Source organism: Apis laboriosa, unplaced genomic scaffold (assembly GCF_014066325.1).
Source record: "Apis laboriosa isolate Shangri-la unplaced genomic scaffold, ASM1406632v1 scaffold23_cov150, whole genome shotgun sequence".
NCBI classification, from domain to species: Eukaryota; Metazoa; Arthropoda; class Insecta; order Hymenoptera; family Apidae; genus Apis; species Apis laboriosa.
The window spans coordinates 1,255,950-1,275,342 of NW_025222452.1; the positions used below are offsets into that span (position 1 = coordinate 1,255,950).

Consider the following 19,393-nt stretch of genomic DNA (forward strand, 5'->3'; position numbering starts at 1 on the left):
TTATAATAATATAGTAATTTTTATATTTGCATTATATCTAATAATAGATTAATTGAATTTATGTGTATATATACATGTATTCCTTTTTAGAAATACAAGAAAATTCAAATGAGAACATTTTTATAGAGATAAAAAATTAAATTAAAATATAAAAAGCAACAAAATAACAATTTTTTTAGAATAGATAATTATTATAATCTTGAAAACATTGATTTTATTATTGAGAATAGTTATGTACCTTATGTATTATATGGCTGTAAAAGTTATGTATAAATATAATTTTGTTACAAGTTGTTAGTTCTGTTTTTTCAAATATATTATCTTAAATTTCCATAGACAAAATTTTATTATTAAATTCTTTAAAATTTTTTCATATTATGAAAGTATTTTATATCAGAAATTATTCTATTTGATAATTTTTAATTTTTTCTTGTATTGTCAATATTTTCAAAAAACAAAACTTATTATATAATCAATATCAAATTAGAATAAAGAACTTTGATGAATATAAGTTATTTGATTAAAAATTTATTTCATGAAATATTTTAATATTTTTCTTGTAAATATAACATAAATTTAACAAAATATATAGAAATTTTACAATTAATAAATTTTACATATTAATAAATTTAATACAATTATTTTTACATAAAATATATTGCACATCAAAAAAAGCAAAAAAGATTTCATAAGTATAAAGTACAAACAAATATTTTCAATTTGTTTAAAAATCAAAGTGTTAAAATAAAACGTGTTTTATTATATAATTATTTAAAACAATATAAAAATATCACTAAACTTCTTCGTCTAAAAAAATTCATACTCACTTAAAGATACATTCCATTTACTAAATAATCCGCATCATAGGCATATGGTCCATGTCGTCTTCCACGTCTTCGAACAACTCGCAATCGACAAGCAATTAACGTAGCTGTAATAGCTATTATTGTAAGTCCTAAAGCCAAAGATATAACTGCTCCCCTAGGTTTTAGAACTTCATTTTCATTTGCTTTTAAATATTCTGCTATTAAGGTATTTTTCCCATGTTCTTTAATATGATCTTTTATAACCATTATATTTTTATGTTCTAAAATATATATATGTAAATTAATTGTTTATAATAAAATTTTGAAGTAGAAATAATTAATCAAAAAACATACCTTTTGGCTCTTTTGGTTGAATATGATTAAATTTTGGCGTTTCATCTTTTAATGTATTTTGTTTATTATTTTGATTAATTTCTTTTTCATGTAGTACATGTTTATCTTCTTGTTGATAAATTTTGTTATTATCTTTATTTTTTGAAACATCTTTTTGTTCATGTGATGTCTAAGATCATAATATTTTATTTTATTTATTTATTTATGTATTATATTATTATGTATGATTTTATTACGATAAATTTTAAAATCATAAAATCAAAAAAATTTAAAATCATAATAATACATACATCACAAGGAGGTGTTGTTGTAATAATAACACTTTTTTCTATTTCAAATATTTGCTTCTGTTGCACACTTGATATTGAAGATGAAGATGGATAAACTTGATTATTTTGCCATCTGCCTCTATTCGAGGATGGAAAATGTGATATATATGGATGTTTTATATCTGAATAGATGCCACTAAATAATTTAAAATAATTAAAAAATTATTTAATTTAAAAAAATTAAATATAAATACTTAATATTTTTATAATTTCTTAATATCTTTTAATAATTATTAAAAGTTTTAATTAGATATTTATTTAAATATCTATTTTTTATTTAACTTTTTTTTAAGTTTTTACTTTTTATTTAAATATATATTATTCAATTAGGTATATATTAGATATATTACCTGTCTATTTCTTTTTCCCCTATTATACCCGATCCTTTATGATTAAATATATGCGATTGATCTTCTACAAATAAAATACTTTAATAATTCCATTTTATTCAATAAAATAATCATTACTTACGTTCATAAGGATTTGAATTTCCTTGTTCATGAAACGAATTATAAATGTCTTTGTTTTGATCATACATAGATTGATAATCCCATGCATATCCTGGTGCAGCAAAACCTTTATGTATTTGAGGTACTTCCATTCGTTGAACTGAATATAAAAGAGGCTGTTGTGGAATCATTCTATGAGATAAATTAGGCAATTTCCAATTAACTTCTGGAATGCGAGCATACATAGGAGGGAGGGATTTATGTTGATCAATCATTTGTTGATATTTTATTATATCAACAGGTAATAATGGTGAAGGTGATTGAGGTCCTTGAATTATAGAAGGCAAGATTGTTGGCTTTTCTGTGGGACATACTAGATCTGCTGCTTCATCAGATCCATCTGCACATTGTGGTATACCATCACATACATTATATACTGCTATACAATCTCCAGATGAACGACACTCATATTGATTCCTACTACAAACTAAAAAATATAATATATTTATTTTTTTGTCTTATAAAATTATAGATATAAAATTTTGATTTTTATGTACCTTGCTTAATAGGTAGAGATGTTGTCAATGATGATTTTGGTGTTAAAGTTGTAATTAATTTCATAGATGGTTCTGTGAAGAAATATTCTGGTGGTGCTGGATCTGATAATTTTCTACATATAAAAAATATTATTATTCTATTATTAAAATATTATAAACAACAAAATAATTATTGCCTACCTAAGAGATTGTAATTCATGTTCTTGTTCTTTTTCCAATTGTGAATTATAATTGCGTACTGCACTACTATAATTAGCATGATTGGTAAATTTACATTTAAAGTCATGTAATGGACCACATTGAAAAAGATAACAACTTCCTGATTTCTGTATAATATACATTTTAATTTATTATTAATAAAATGTAAATAATTTAATTATTAAAACAAAAGAATTTTTGTTATTTTTCTACTATATTAGATCTACTATAATATATACTATATATACTATATTATATCTACTATAAAACTACTCTTATACCTTTTCTTCAAAAATAAATACATCACAACTTTCAGTATCACAGCAAAACTTTAAACAGTCTTCTCTAGAATCAACGTCGTATTCTTTTAAAAATTTAGCACCCATATCTCGGGATTCCTGTGTTCGAATAATTTTATCTTCGTGAATTTTAAAACTGTCGAGGCACATTTGATAATTGTTTCTGAAATTAGTGCGTTTTTCATTTTTTTTTACTAACGTTTCACCAGATACACATAATAAAATTGTAAAAAAATGGAAAAACACTTGCAAAGCTTTGTAAAACATCATCTTCTTGTCATTTATAAGTAAGAAAAACGCGCATGCTTTTTGACTTTCCGTTTTGATCAATAACTTTATGTAACATTTAATTAAACTAGTCAAGAATTTATATATGCGATATATTAAAATTTTAAAATATATAATAAATTATTTAAAAATATCTAAAAAAAATATCAAATATATACGATATTATTTTAAATTATATTAATAATATTAATATATTTTTATGAATCCTTTGAAATCGCATATTACTAATTATTAAATGGTAAATTTTATTTTTATTTCAATTATTAATAAGAAAATAACATGTAGAAAAAATATGTAAATAAAATTGATCTATTAAATACCCATTATATAGTATTTTATATTATATTTTAGAATAATACATTTTCGTATTATGTATATAGATATATTAATTCAATGCAATTTTGAATTTGTTGTATATAAATATAATAACCTATGAAAAACAGAAATGTAGTAATGTAATTTTTAAAAATAATAAAATGTTATAATCGTATAATTTTATTATATAAATAAAAGCAGATAAACAAATAACGATTAAAAAAAAAGGATATTAAAGGATTAGAAAAAGACATATAATTTTTTTTATTTATTATTTCTTTAATATATCAACTAAAATTTTGCAATTGCATACACTTCTGTAGCCTAAGTACAATAACAGAAAATAATCTATTGATTCATACAATTTATTTTTATTAATTAAATTTCTTATTCTAATTATGGAATGGTTTTAGTTTTAGATATGTAACATTTTTCTTTCTTCTATTTTTTAAAATATCTATTAATCTATTTTTTATAATTTATTCGTAATAATTTCATATATATAATTTCATATAAATTAAACAATTTTTTAAATTTAAACAATTATAAAATTTTATTATTAATTTCTTTTTTATAATATTTATATATATATATATATATATATATATATATAATGTTTTTAAAATTTTTACATATATTATATATTGGATATAATGAAATTTAAAAAATGCTACAAATCTAAAACATTTTTATAGCTTATTTATAATGTATATCATACAATTATTTTATTATGTTAATCACACATTGTGTATAAAACTATAGCAGAACTGTATAAATAATTTATTTGATTTAGAATTGCACAGCTAATGACCATTTTAAAAATTAGTATTTTCTGATAGAATAATTAATTGTAAACTTTGTAAAAATATACAATTGCACTTATTTTTCTATACAGATCTGCCTTATCTAAGTAGTGCCATTATAGGTGATAATTGAAATGTTAAAAAATATAAAAAGATTATAAATCAAAAATAGATGGATGTATATATAATATTGACTTATGAAAATTTTTTTTATTGATTTATAAATGTTTGTTTGATTTATAAATAAATCCACCTCTATAATTAATTTGATTTACAAATTGATAACTTGCACATAAAAATTTTAAATCTTTAAACTAAATAATAATATTGCTATCAATGATAAAAGAATTTTTTTTCTTTTCACTTTTTCTTTTTTCTTTTTTTTTTCTTTTTTTTTAATATAAATTATTTTAACTGATAATATTTGAATCAGTGCAATCTTATAATAATTTACATTAATGGAAGTCAGCAATTTAATTTTTTTAAAAAATCAATGTTCAACTAAATAAAGCATATGTTTTAAATGTAATCATATTTAAAAATATCCTGGTTCTTTAATAGATACAACATTACTAAATTATTTGAATTTAGATGAAGAATCTGTAATATTTAAATCGCTAATGAAATTTAATATCATATGATAAATTGCTACATTTATGATTTTGATATATTTAAAATTTGTATAGATATCCACACAACTAAATATTCAGAATATTTAATGTTAATAAACTTAGTTTTTTTGTGAAACATGGCATAAAAATTAAACTGATATATTTTTTATCACATAATAATTTATACTTATAAAAATTTTTTAGACTTTGTTTTTCTTCATACAATGTACAAGTGATGCATGTTTATATTATGTTGAATATATGTATATAAGTAATATTATGCATATTTGAACTTCTGATGCATACAAATTTCTTAAAATTTAGGCACATAGAACACACAATGATATCATTAAAATATCTGCATAACAAAGCTTCAATCAAGAGAACATTTTTCTTAGTTTATATTATTATTATAGAGCTTATTTTAAATATATATAAATGATTTTAAAAGACACACTTACATAGATAAATTGTAAATAAAATTACAGTAAAAGTTGTAAAATAAATTTGAGATTTACATATTTATAGAAAAATTATTCGCAATATATTTATTATGCAATGGTATATAATTTAATGTTCTCATAATTGCAACATGTATTATGCATATATTATACAAGAATAATAGAAATATATATATATATATATAATTTTTTTCATTTAATCTTATATGATATACATAACACGATACGACAAATACTGTTAGGTGTATTTTAAGGCACTCGTGCAAATAAAATATGAAAAATTAAAACAAAGTTATAAGAAACAAAACATTAAGTGGAATAACAATTGATAGACTTATATATATATATATAAATATATTATATTTTCTTTTTATTTGGTTGCATTTAATGATAAAACTAGATCTTTCAATAAAGTGACTTTTACTGCATTTTTATTCTTTGGAATGTAAACCGCGAAAAAGTAAATTATAAAACAATTGTAGATATAGTCTGTTAACCCTGTATTAGTATAACATCTATTTTTTTTTGTAGCCTCTTAACAAGGAATATATTTATTCCATCTTTTTTTATAACCAGGAACTTGTTCTTTGCCACTCCCAATATGTATATATTAATAGAATAATAAGAAAAACATTTATAACATTTAAAAACAATTAAAAACTTTGTTATTTGTAAACAGTAACTTATTAGGCACATCTAATAATTTTAATCAACATAATTTTAATAAACATGTGACAGGGGAGTGAATAGATATATTATTTATAAGCTTTTTATTGAACTATGAGATGTTATTGCTTATACCAATTAACTTTAAATGCTTATATCATTATTATATCATTATTAACTTAATCTATATTATTAATCTATTCTTATTATAAAAATTTATACTTATTAAAAATAAATATAAATAAAATCAAGATTTGAAATTTATGAGAATTTATATATAGGATACTTTATTTTCAGAGAATATATATAATTTTTAATTTTAAAAATTAAATTATATTATGTTCATTCATTCATATTGTATAAATTTTTTGGCATTTTAACATTTCATAGTTCAATTTGTTTTATAACATACATATCATATAGAGATATTATTTTGACTACCCCTGTTTCAAATATATAATTTTATATAAATGTAACCATATATAATTTTAGGTTTACTATTTAACATTGCAAGAATACATACTTTTTAAAACAAGAATAATAAACATACATACATACATACATATATATATATATATATATATATATATATATACATATATATATAAATACATACACACACATATATATATATATATACACATATATTTATGCATTGTATATATAAGTCTTTTCACAATATAAATAAAAATTCATAACGAGCACATTTACTTATCATATTTTCATTTGTACAAATAAAAGACTGTGTAGTCTTCCAAAACTATAAATAATGTAACATATACATTTATTTTTTTTTTTTTTTTTTTTTTGCTAAAATCTTTGGCTAAATATCTAACTATTTAAAGTAATTTTCAAGTAACTTAACAATTAACATCAATCAACAAAGCTTTCTTTTTTTGCAAAGCTCACAGATGTTAATTTTATTGTTTTTATATATATATATATATTATATAATGATATAATATGATTGCCAAGAATAGTAATCATATTGAAAATATACAATTCCATTGAGATTAAAAGAGTCACAGAATTCATTTTGTTTATCATTATAGTACATTTTTCAAAGGTACTCACATCATTTGTTTCAGTATATATAATCACAGGAAATCATCTATGCAGCCAAAATAATTTATAGTAACTCATTATTATTATTCTTTTGTCTTATGATCCGGTTGCACATATTCGACACATTTTGCAACATCCTATAAAAAATAATCAATAAAATAAAATATTTTGAGTTTAAAATGTAAACATATTTTGAATTTAAAATATAAACAAATATATGAAATAAAATTATACCTGAACCGCAATTTGCAAAGGTGTTAATTCTCCTATAGAACAATCAGTGCGAATGATATTTGCTGGCAAAAGTCTTGGACATGGTTTGCCAGTAAAAAGAATAAAAAGCGCGTGTATACTTTTACGTTGTGTCAATTCCATATAACGATGTTGATATCCAGCTAAATGTCGGCGATGTCGTGAAGTTGTAGGAAACCATCTTTCGCACAAATTGCAATATCTTTTATGTTTTATTGTTGCCTGTAATAAGTCATTAAAATTAACTTCATCGTATAATTATATAAAAATTTATTTAATTAAGCAATTAAAAGTAATAAATATTTTTATACCTTTTCATGATAAGCTAATTGCGTTATAATATCAGCAATTGTCATTTCACAGTCTTTATAGGAATGTTTTTTATTTTCATCTATTTTTTCAATTTGACTTATCATTTTACTTTCCATTAACTTTACATCTCCTATCATTTGTTCTTCTTGATTCGTTATAACAGGTGGAGATCTGGAACTATCTCTATCTGAATTAGAATCAAAATTTAAAGAAAACTCTGGCACTAATAATGGCATATTATCCTCTTTTGTCTTTGTATCATTTGAATTATCATTTTCTTTTTGATATTCGCTGCTATTGTTTTTTTTCTGAGATTTTTCCTCCTGCAATTCTTTTGTGTTGTTATGTAATGGATCAGAATTATTCAGGGATGCCTTGTTGCTCACTGTTGTTTTATCAAATTTTTTAGAAGCTTTTAACGAAATCGTTGTCAATTCGGAAATATTATTCTCTTCGTGTGTGGAAGCTGTAGGGCAAACCAGAGAAAAACTTTCATCTTGTTTTGAACAACTTTCTTCAATTTCTTCCGTTTTCATTTTACGAGGAAATTTGTGCTCTTTCTTTTCTAAATTTTTAGATGTTCTATCCTTTTTTACTTCATCATGTTCTTTGTTAGTACATACTTTTTCAAATTTATCTAATGATTTTCCAAAATTGTTAAAACTGAAACTTAAACCTTGCTTCTTTTCAGCTACTGTTTTCAATCGCGATTTTCTTTCTTCTATATCTATGTTTTCCGGTCGAGTCAAACATTTCTTCAATGTTTCCTTAGCAGCTAATACTTCTTTAACCAATAAATCATTGCAATAAAAATAGTCATTTGATTCTTTTTCTGAATTATACGATTGTTGATTGTTATTTATTAAGATATGATCGTTTTGATCAAAAGTATCTTGCGAGAAATGTTGAAATTCATCGAAATATGATTCAGTCGGTTCTTGATTAATATATTTGTTTTTAGAATGCGATGCATAGTCAATTTTTGATGCAAATATATCAGAATACATATTATTGTTATCAATAAGCTCCAATTCTAATTCCAATTGAGTTGGGATTGCATTTGCCATGTTTATTTTACTAGTATTTTCAGATTCAGAATTCTTTGGTTCATCATCGCTACTATTTGGTGATGCTGGCAGAATTTCTATGGTAGTTTGACTTTCATCAGAAGAATCGATTTTAATTATTGAACTATCATTATCATTATTATCTAAACATGTGACAGAATCTAGAAATTTATCTTCTATAAGAGATGTACTTCCCTTGGTCCCAAATGATGAGTATTTCTTCTTCACAACCATCAGATCGTTGTTTTCGTTCGTTAAAATATTTCTAAAGGAATGTTTCGTGACAGTCTCTTTTATTTCATCCTCGCTCTCATCATTATAATTACAATACATTTGTTCATTTTGAGAAAATAATTTCTTCTTCTCCTTCTTCTTTAAATTTTTACTTTCATTATTATTTGATTTGAAAATATTATCATCCAAGTTATTATCATCTAAGTTATCATCGAATTCAGTAATTGATTTCGAATGTATTTTTATAAAACCAGAGTCTGATAATCTTCTCTGTTTGCACTTAGTAGGAGATAAATTGGATACTGAATTAGATCTAGATAATTTTATTTTATTATTGTCAATTGCAACCTCATTACTAATATCATTATCTTTATTATCCTTTACGTGAGTGGTCGTATCAATGATACTTTTCGATTGCTTCAAATCTTTCACCATATAATCCAAAACATTTAATCTTTGTAATTTTACTTTCGGTTGCCATTTTGAAGTTTCAGCGATTGAAGTCTTTTTACTTTTACTAATTTCGCATTTAAATTCTGTTCCGATCTGGGTTCTTTTTATTATAACCTTAGGAATTTTCTCGATAATGCATTGAGGAAACTTCTTCTTTAATTCATCGTTAATTGCCGTGTTCTTATTGGCAGTGTGTTTCGAATCTTCTTCCTTTGTTCTTTTGCTTTTTTTCAAGGAAATTTTAGAAATATTCGAATCTTTTCCTTTATTTCTTTCTGGTGAAAAATATTTATTTTCTTCTTGTTTTTTCAATTTTAGTTTTGGTATTCTTTCATTTTCCATATCGCTGGACATCGATTCGTGAAAATTTGTATCTTCTTCATCAGAAGAAGTTTCCGCTTCTCCTTCTGTCCCTGAACTATTCTCCATCTCAAACCTTTCACTCTCTTGCGTTTTAAGTTTCTTAATTCTCACCTTTGGAATAGTCTTCTTAGTAGCTTTTCGTTTTAAATATAATTTCAAATCTTTCGATGATATATCCTCCAATTTTATTCTCACCTTAGGTACTTTATTTTCGTAATTACTGTATTTTAAAGTATACGATTCAACATTTTTGTTATCCATATCCATATTTTTGTTTTGCTCTGGAATAAAAGATTGTGTTTTATCATATTTAGATTTTTCTAAAATTTCAACCGTTGGAGTCACTGATCGTGACCTATTTTTCATAATGATCACCTTTGGTATTTTTGGACGTAATTCAGATAATAATTTCGTATCGTATTTATTGTAACTTTCAGAAGAATCTGTATGATCTATTGAACACTCTAATTTCAAATTTGACGCGTCAGCTTTCTTTATAATCAGTTTGGGTATTGCCTCCACGTCTGTATTGCTATCCGACGAATTAATTAAATTTTTATTATTAACTTTTTCGTGAGGAATTTTCTCTTCTTTTGATTCATCTTCTTCAGTCTTATTTTTGCTAATTTCAACGTCCATACCTGGCGAGTTAGCACAATACGTATTGAAAATAAGCGTTTCTTTTCCTACTAATGAATCTTGATCGCAATTTATCTCGGAGACAGTTAGCAAATCATCTTGTTCGTTCTCGATCCTTAAACCATCATTTCCTATTGTTTCTTCGACTAAAGTTTCCTCTATATTTGACAGAATAACTTCTATTTCACCTTTATTTGATACAGTTTCAGTGATACATTTATCTTCAATGTCAATTTGATCTTCTGGAAAACCAACAAAATTTTGCTCTTCGGAAAAATTTTGTTCGTCATCTATTTGATCAGAATCTGCATTAATATTTTCATCGTATTCGATGGTTTCAACAGAAATGTATCGATCCGTTAAATCTGTCAACATTAATTGAGATTCGGATTCCTCTTGTTCCATTACAGAAACGGAAGTATCTTTCAACGAATTATCATCATTATTATAATTCAAAAGCTCAGCACCTTTTTCTTTTACCTCGTTCAAATCTTCTTCGTGCCCTTGATTTTCACTAGAAATTTCAACTTCCGTGATGAATTGCACACTTTCTTTTTCACATTCCAAGATATTTCCTTCACCGATATCTTTCTCACATTTTTCGACAATTTCATTAAACACGTCGCTTGGTTTTTCCGGATTCAAAAATTCTTGCGAAATTTGATCGAATCCGTTAGATTCTACTTGAAGCTCTGAAACTTCATTTGTCGCATCAATTACAGACTCTGATATATCAACTTGGCCAGTTTCTGAATTTTTGTTAATTTCTACACTATGCTCTATACTTTCAAAATTCTTTTCAGTTTCCGGAGGAGTTTGATCATCAAACACATTCGCATCAATTTCTTCTTCATGCTGTTCGATATCTGTTCCCTCCGAAACAACGTTTTTATCATTCTTTTCTTCTTCGAGATCGCTCAAACTAATTTCTGGCATATCTTTATTCATTGAGGATTTTTCTTCTTTCGAAGTTGAATCATCTACGCTCTCCTTCTCATCTACGCTCTCCTTCTCATTTACACCCTCCTTCTCTTCACTTTCATGAATAATTCCATTTTCCACTTCAATTTTATCGATAATTTTATTAGTGCATTCATTTTTCGAATTTTCATTTTCATTTATTCGAAGATTTCCTCCTTCTTGTTCTGGCTTTAAGTTATTCAATTCTGAATCATCTAAACATTTATCTACATTATTTTCCACATTTTGTTTTTTATTTTCATGATCCGACTCTACAGAAGTTGATGCAATATTCGATTGCATATGAGGATTGTTTGTATAATTGGTAATTTCGCAATCTTCATTACTTTTATCAAGGATATTAAATTCAACTGGTTGCGGGTCTCCTAAATCTAAATCTTTATCTTTATTCGATAAATTATCGGTACCATTATTCTCTTCATTTTTAGACTCCAAATCTAATTTCTCGATCCCAACCGATTCATCTTTCTTGGATGTAGTTACACATTTACTGCTCGTATTCTGATCTTTCTTACAATTACTCGCTTCGGCAATGCAATTTTTATTGCGATCCATAATCTGTTCATCGGAATCACTGCTGCTGTACATTTTATCCATTTTATAATGATCGGTCCAAACGGCATTATTGTTCCTAATGCTGTGAACGTAATCTTTGTACTTAACATGATTTTTACTGTAAAATTCATCCGAATTGTTTCTTTTCCTATCATAAAGGTACTTTGTATTCTTATATTCGTATTTCTTCCTTTCGCTAAGGCCGTGATGTCGCTTCCTCTTGTACAATTTACGAAACTTTGAAGAATTGTAATAATTGTTCCAATTATCCGTGTAATGAGATTTTGATTTCACGGAAGAGTAAGAGTCTCGTTTACGGGCCTCCATCATCAATTCGTGATAAGTGAATCTTCGATTAGGACTATAAGATATTTTTCCATCTTTGGTTGTGTATACAGGAACTGTGTGCAGATCTTCTAATTTATCTATACTCGAGAATATGGGATTTATGTATCCATTGCTACTTTGAAACATTTCTTCGAAAATGTCGTCCATCTTTGGCTTCTTCCATCTGCCTGCGCACACTTCATCCTTTTCCGATCCCTCGTCTGGCCTGTGATCACGATCTAAATCAATACCAGAATATTTTAAATTCTTTAAATCCAAATTGCCCAAATTACTTAACGAATTGCTTCTTAACTCAAAGTTGCTTTCCGGCAGTTTCGTAGAAGTCTTCGAGAGACACCCCATCTCCTTTTCCATTATCACACTCGAGACATCGATCGAACTCGTGGAACCATTCTTCTGCGCCTTCCCTATCCGATCATCATTCACCCGAATGGAATTATTATCTTCCCTATTCTCGTTCTCCACCTTATCCCTCCCCTTAATTTTATTATTTGCATCGATTATGGCAGTACTTGATATTGCGCTTTTTGATTTGATTACATCCATAGGATCGATTTCGTAATTAATACCCTGAATTGCCTCGGTTTTATCCTTGCAAGATACATCCTCGTTGCACAAGGATTTATTTATGAATCGATTATCCGACGTGTAATCGCAAGTTTCTTCGGGAACGGCAGAATTCATTTCCTCGTTTCCTTCCAACGAGCCTCTCCCCCCATCCTTTCTCACCGCCCTCAAATTTTTCTCACCTTCGCTTTTTTTCACCTGGCTCGATTCGATAGGATCTACCGAGGGATCATCGAATTTTTCACACGATGATCCCTGATCTCTGTCGGATAATTTCGCATCGCTCTCCTGATTCTCATTGGCGTGCGATCTACGTTCCAACGTGTTGGAAAAAGAAGGGGGATCGTGGATCTCGTACAGGCTACGATCGTCGTACAGCAATCGCTGCTCCTGCCCCTTCGCGTTTCTGTCCGTGCACGAAACGTTGATCTCAATTTGGATTCCCTCCAAAGAATCTTTCGCGTGTTCCTGATGATGGCCTGATGATTTATCGCCGAGAATTAATTTCTTACCGATATCGTTATCCTTAATCTTCAAGTTCACGTTCGCCACTTGAATACCAAAATCGGGGCCTTTTACTAAATTCTTCGGATGGCCCTTCTTCGCCTCCTCCTGCGTCACGAGATTCCCCGAATTTACTATAGAAGATATTGAATTTTCCAGACACGCTTTGCGTGGTATCCCTGGTATCTCGGTGCTCTGCCTCGAACATCTCGCTTTGTGACCACCTATTTTTAACCTCTTCTTCTCGTCATCCTGATACATCTTCTCTTTCGTTCTCCTATACTCTTTCAGTAAACGCATCTCCTCGGCGGTGTATCTGACATCCCCGTCCACCGTCGTTTTCAAATCTTTCTGCAACAATTTAGAAGTTTGAGATTGAATGCTCTCGTGGAACGTCGTTTTGCCGGATACGTGCTTTCTATTTTCCGTCTCTTCGGGAAGCTCTTTGGTATTCTTGGACTCCTTTAAACTCGTCATTCTGCCCGCGCTGCCGTGTGTTCTCTTATCGTTTAAGGCAACGTTATCCTTTATCACAGCAACGGAACAGTGTTTGCATTGAGAAGTCATATGGCACACGGAATGCTCTTCACCTTCGATCGAGCTCGAATCGTCTAACTTTCTCATAGTATCAGAGACTTTCGATTGTTTCGAATGAACGGTATCCCTTTTCTGGCCGACATTCTTATCCGAATATTTATCCGTACACTTGTCCTTCCAACCAGCCCCCTCTTTTATCCTTTTCTTAATGTTTAAATCATGCTCGCAGGATGTTGGACAGGAGGTGTTTGTTGACACATCCTTTATCCGTTTCCTTCTGTACAACTCTTTATCATTTTTCAATGCTTGCGACTCGTCGTCGGACGCCATCGTTCGGCTTAAATTTGCATTAGAATTGACGTTGTCGCCTGTGTCACGCTTTTGAATTCCACCTCTTATCGTCGTTTTCATCGATCTTCTTTTGTGTTTTCTCTCGTGCACGTAATCCTCAACCTCCGATTCATACTCGATGGATGTTAGAACATCGCACGTGTTCCTTATATCCTCCTCTTTTCCGTCCATCAGGCACGCTTTCTTTCTCGAACTGTTAACCTCAAAATTCTTCGTCTGTCTATTTCTCGTTACCTCGTTCGATTTTGTTTTAGAATTGTTCGAGAAATCAAAATCGCTTACCTCTTGTTCGTTCGAGGTATCGATCTCGTTGCTCTTATGATTATTATTATTATTATTATTATTATTATTATTATTATTATTATTATTATTATTATTTTCCTTTTGAAACTCGAGATCCAAAGTATCGAGAGATCTATTCTTCACTTTATCCTCGCTATTTAACTGTGTAAAACTGATTACTGGACTGTTTTGCATCACCTCTATGGGATTTGTGGATATTGATAAATCCTCTATGTTACGAGACGATGATTCTTCGGTGTCGGAGTGAATAGGGGTGTTCAATGTAGTAGATATCGGTGTGCATTCGGACGTTGGCAAATCTGGTAAACTAATATCGTCAGGATTATGGGATTCTTCGAAGCTGTGCTGTTTCTTCAATTCTATGTTATCACCAACGTCTAGATTCTCCTTTTCCGACGTTGATAACACCCTTAATTCGTGATTCGTATTTATTGTAGCCGTTTTCATAGTTTCGGATATGCTCGAGCTCTTTACACTTGTATTTTTATTAATATTATCCAAAGACGGAGTATAATCAGGAGTGGGCAGTATACGAGTTGTGTCGCTCTTGGCTTCCTGCTCTTCTGCACTTTCGCGTACTATCGCCTCTGTTTCGTCATCATTATTCGATTCCCTGAAAAATGGTATTGTCTTCTGTTTCTCCAATGTTTGTATAACCTGATCGTCAGGAGCCCCCAGGATGTTGCTTATTTCTAAATTGTCCACTATGTGAATCGTAGGTATGTCGTCGGGACCGTTGCTGATACAGTGTATAATGCTTCCAGGTTTTACAACGCCTTCTCCTATAGTTCTTTTGGAAGTTTTTACAATTTGAGAATTGTCAGACGCTGAATAGGATATCGTCAAACAATCTTGGGCTGTTATTACATTCGTTTCGCCTTCTTTGTTATTTTCAATGGTATCATTTGAACAGAAATTATTTTTCCTCGATATTTCTTCCGTATTTTGTGTTGTTTTCGATGAAAGATCAATATTTTCGTAACTTACCACAACGACCGGGGTTGTCTCACTTAGAACGGTGTCTGGCAAGTTAGTCGTTCCATCTTCATCGTCAGTTTCATCCCAATTAGCCAAGAATTGTCTGACGTCCAAATCCGGTTTATTGGCAAACTCTTTCGAAGTTTTTTGCTGCATCATTGTTTCGTTGCTAGTGTTAGTATTTAAAGTATTAAAGCTGTGACTCTCACTCGTTTGTACTTTTAATTGATTTTGATTGAAATCTTCGTGTATCGAGAATTGATTCTGCTTTTGAAATGTCTCTGTACAAGAAGAAGGAACATGCTCGCTTTGCTGGGGAATCATTAATTGCTCTGATTGCTGCGATTGTTGACATTTTTCGTTAACTATACCAATATCTTGAGTCTTATTTTGTTTATCAATGTCTTTTGATGTTTGTTCCATGATCGGTGCATGTTGCAACTTGGGAAAATTATCCGGTAGATAATTGGAATTTATCAACATACCATTCTGATCGAACTGCAAATTAATAGGAGGCATTGTGTTTATCGGTGTTGCTACACGTGGAGTTTGTTGAATTGGATTTTGATATCCAGATGATTGTTGTAATTTTAATACTTCTCTGTATCTGAGAATACATTCTTTATATTTGGGATGGGATTGATAGCCAGGTATCCTACTCAATTCTCTAAGATGATTTTCTATTGAAAATTTTTGCATTGCTATTTTATGTTGATATACTTGATGTTGTGGAGAAGAGTTGTGCATAAAGGTATTCTGCATTCTGTTTATCATTGCAGCATTATCAGTGGTTTCTTGACATTCGTGAGGCATTTCTGCAGAAATATTTCTTGGAAATTGCGTATTAAAATATGGATTTTGAGAGGATGATGCCATATTTGTATTTACATTTAAATTAGGCATCCCTTTGGGTAACATATTCCCATTCTGATATTGGAATTGTTTGTTATTGAACTTTTGTTGGGGAATGAAATTTTGTTCTTGATGTTTAAGTATTCCTGAATTCGGCATGTTCATATTATTCGTCCTTGTATGTTCTTTTATTGGATATGGATATTTTTGATGCTCTGTAGAATAATTGTAATTTTGCATGGAGTAATTGTGAAACATTCCTGAAGATGTTACATAATTTCTATGCATTAGATGATCCTTATGATATTTATAATCTGCAAAATTTCTTCTATGATCTATAGTGGGCGCATTAGGTAATACGGGACTCATTACTTCTTTACCTTCTAAATTGTCTTTTCTAAAATTACAATTATTTCCAAAATGTTTATTTTCAATCTGATAATTAGATGAATGTACATTATCTCTATATGATGTATTATTTTGATAGGATCCAAACTTCTCCCACTGCTGATAATTAATATTAGGATCTGAATTGCAACACAAACCTTTACAAGGGATAAACGAAGAAGAGGGGCCAGGTTTCCCAGGAGGTAGTGAATTAATATTAGTATTTCTTGGTCCCATATTTCCAGAGCTTGATCCAGTTCCTAGTGCCGGTCCATGTCTGGAACTAGGCCCAAACATAGAACTGGGACCAGTTCCAGTGCTAGGATTGGTTCCAAGTCCATTAGTTCTAGGTCCAGGGATAGACCCAGGCCCTGTTCTAGGTCCAGAAGGTGCATTTAAATTGCAGTTTGGTCCATTTAGATGACCTATAGGTCCATTGAAAGGCACCTGATTACTTCTGTATCCTATTTCATCATTTATAGTTCCAATTGTAGTGTTTCTAGGATCCACAGAAGCATTTATGTTATCTAACATAGGATTTCTTGTATTTGAAGAACCATAATGGCCAATGCAATTCTGCATTTGCACCATAGATGCAAGAGGGCTATTATTTGGAATATTTGAACCATTTGAGGCATTGTTAAAAGATTGAAAATTTCTTGAATTGTAATTTGCATCATTCTGATGCTTATTTAGGCCCTCTGAGTTAAGGCTAATTGGATTTAATGTAGGACTGACACCAGGAATGAATGTAAGGTGACCAGAATTTATATTTTGCGTAGAAGATGAAACTTCATTTGTTTGTGAGGTATTATATTGGTGCCAATCTGGCATATTCCCACCGTAGTTCATTGTACATTGTTTTACAACAAATTTTCTATATTTATCTCATTCCCTTTATTCACAAAAAATAATTGCAGTAGAAGCAGGAACAGAACCTGTAGAAAGAAAATTAATTTTGTTTTAACCTTTTTAATTTTATTTAATTTATTAATTTATCTATATAATTATATCAATTTATTTTAAGTTACTTTAAAAATTATGTATTTATTAGATTACAAGAAATCATAGTAATTAAAGAAGAAAATGCATTTTTAAAAATGATTAAATCATCAATATGTTAGGAGTATATGCCTTGATACAATGCTTCTTATTTATATATATTTTTAATCTATTTTATAAAATATTATTTATATTATAATATATAAATTAAACTTATATTTCTAAATCTTTTGAAATTAAAATTTCAATTATATTTGTTCCATTTTTAAATATGTTCACCAACATTTACTATCACATTTACTATTACTACTATATGCAAAGTTATTATGAATCTTATTTAATTTCAATTTTAAAAAATATGATTTCACATAATTCTAAAAAATTATAATTTTAAAATTGTTGATTTAATTACGAATTAATTAATGAATTATAATTCTAAAATTTTTCATCAATTCTTCTAATTATATACTATTCCATTCAGATTTAAATAACAGTTGCCAACAATGAATCTTATCGCGCAGTAAATCTTTTTTAAAAATCAATTTTTTTTTGTTTTACGCGAAATTAGAATTTTCGTGAAACGATTCGATCAAAGACACATGTTTTCTACACGACACATCTGTCATCATAAATGCACCTCAGCAAACGGACCTTGAAGGTACAAAGGTTGACAAAGTTCACATATTTTAAGCAAAAAGTTTCATTAATAGTTTGTTAACCATCTATAAGCAAAAATATATATAAATTCGAAATATTGAGATTGTAAAATGCAGAAATTTTCATTTTTTAATTTATTTATCAGATGTAAAAAAAACGAAAATGATAAAATCTTACCTGCACGTTAATGCAACTCACAATATACACGCCATATTGGACATGACTACTAGACAGACATCATGCGTCTTTTGGAGCCAGGAGCTTAGCTACGTTTACGTTTCATTTTAATCGTTACCGTTGGATCGTATCGATCACACTTTTTGTTCCTCGTAAGATAATTGAAATGCCCAAAGGTGTGTTTTCATATTACCAAAATATTTGACTATCATGAATTTTATATAAATTTATTATTCGTTTTCGAATTGAATTATTATTTTATATAACTTTGTATAATTGATACAAAAAATAATACAAATATTAAAATTACAAAATATAATAATGCAAAATATACAATAATAAAATTTTTGTTTTTACAAAAATTAATTATTTATTTAATAAAATAAAAGGAAATTAATTATTAAAAAAAAATTAATTTATTTAACATTAAAAATATTATAATATATATTTTTATGAAATATATCAGAATATTACCGTTATATTATTGAATTATCAAGAATTTTTTTGTAAACTCATAGTTATTATAAATATTCAATCTGATTGAAAAAGATAGATATTTTGCATCATAATTGATCAATACATTATTATGGCAAGTGTTTTTAAAAGTTTAAACCACGAATAGTTTTTCTATCATGTAAAAATATTTCTAAAAATATTTGTATTTTAAAGTTTT

The 19,393-nt window shown here is 28.0% G+C and overlaps 2 protein-coding genes across 2 annotated transcripts; both read right to left on the minus strand.

Annotated features, from left to right (window-relative positions):
- Positions 1-699: 699 nt before the first annotated feature.
- LOC122713328 lies at positions 700-3,287 on the minus strand. Its single transcript, XM_043933678.1, has 8 exons — positions 2,975-3,287; positions 2,676-2,821; positions 2,496-2,608; positions 1,961-2,425; positions 1,840-1,903; positions 1,451-1,625; positions 1,161-1,329; positions 700-1,087 (listed from the first exon to the last, which is right to left on the minus strand). Exons 1-8 carry the CDS (start codon positions 3,260-3,262, stop codon positions 828-830), a joined length of 1,680 nt encoding a protein of 559 aa, XP_043789613.1. The 5' UTR covers positions 3,263-3,287; the 3' UTR covers positions 700-827.
- Positions 3,288-6,583: 3,296 nt separating this feature from the next.
- On the minus strand, positions 6,584-18,808 carry LOC122713450 (MATH and LRR domain-containing protein PFE0570w-like). The gene is made up of 4 exons (XM_043933901.1): positions 18,721-18,808; positions 7,765-17,822; positions 7,436-7,675; positions 6,584-7,338 (listed from the first exon to the last, which is right to left on the minus strand). Exons 2-4 carry the CDS (start codon positions 17,734-17,736, stop codon positions 7,285-7,287), a joined length of 10,266 nt encoding a protein of 3,421 aa, XP_043789836.1. The 5' UTR covers positions 17,737-17,822; positions 18,721-18,808; the 3' UTR covers positions 6,584-7,284.
- Between the last annotated feature and the right edge of the window lie 585 nt (positions 18,809-19,393).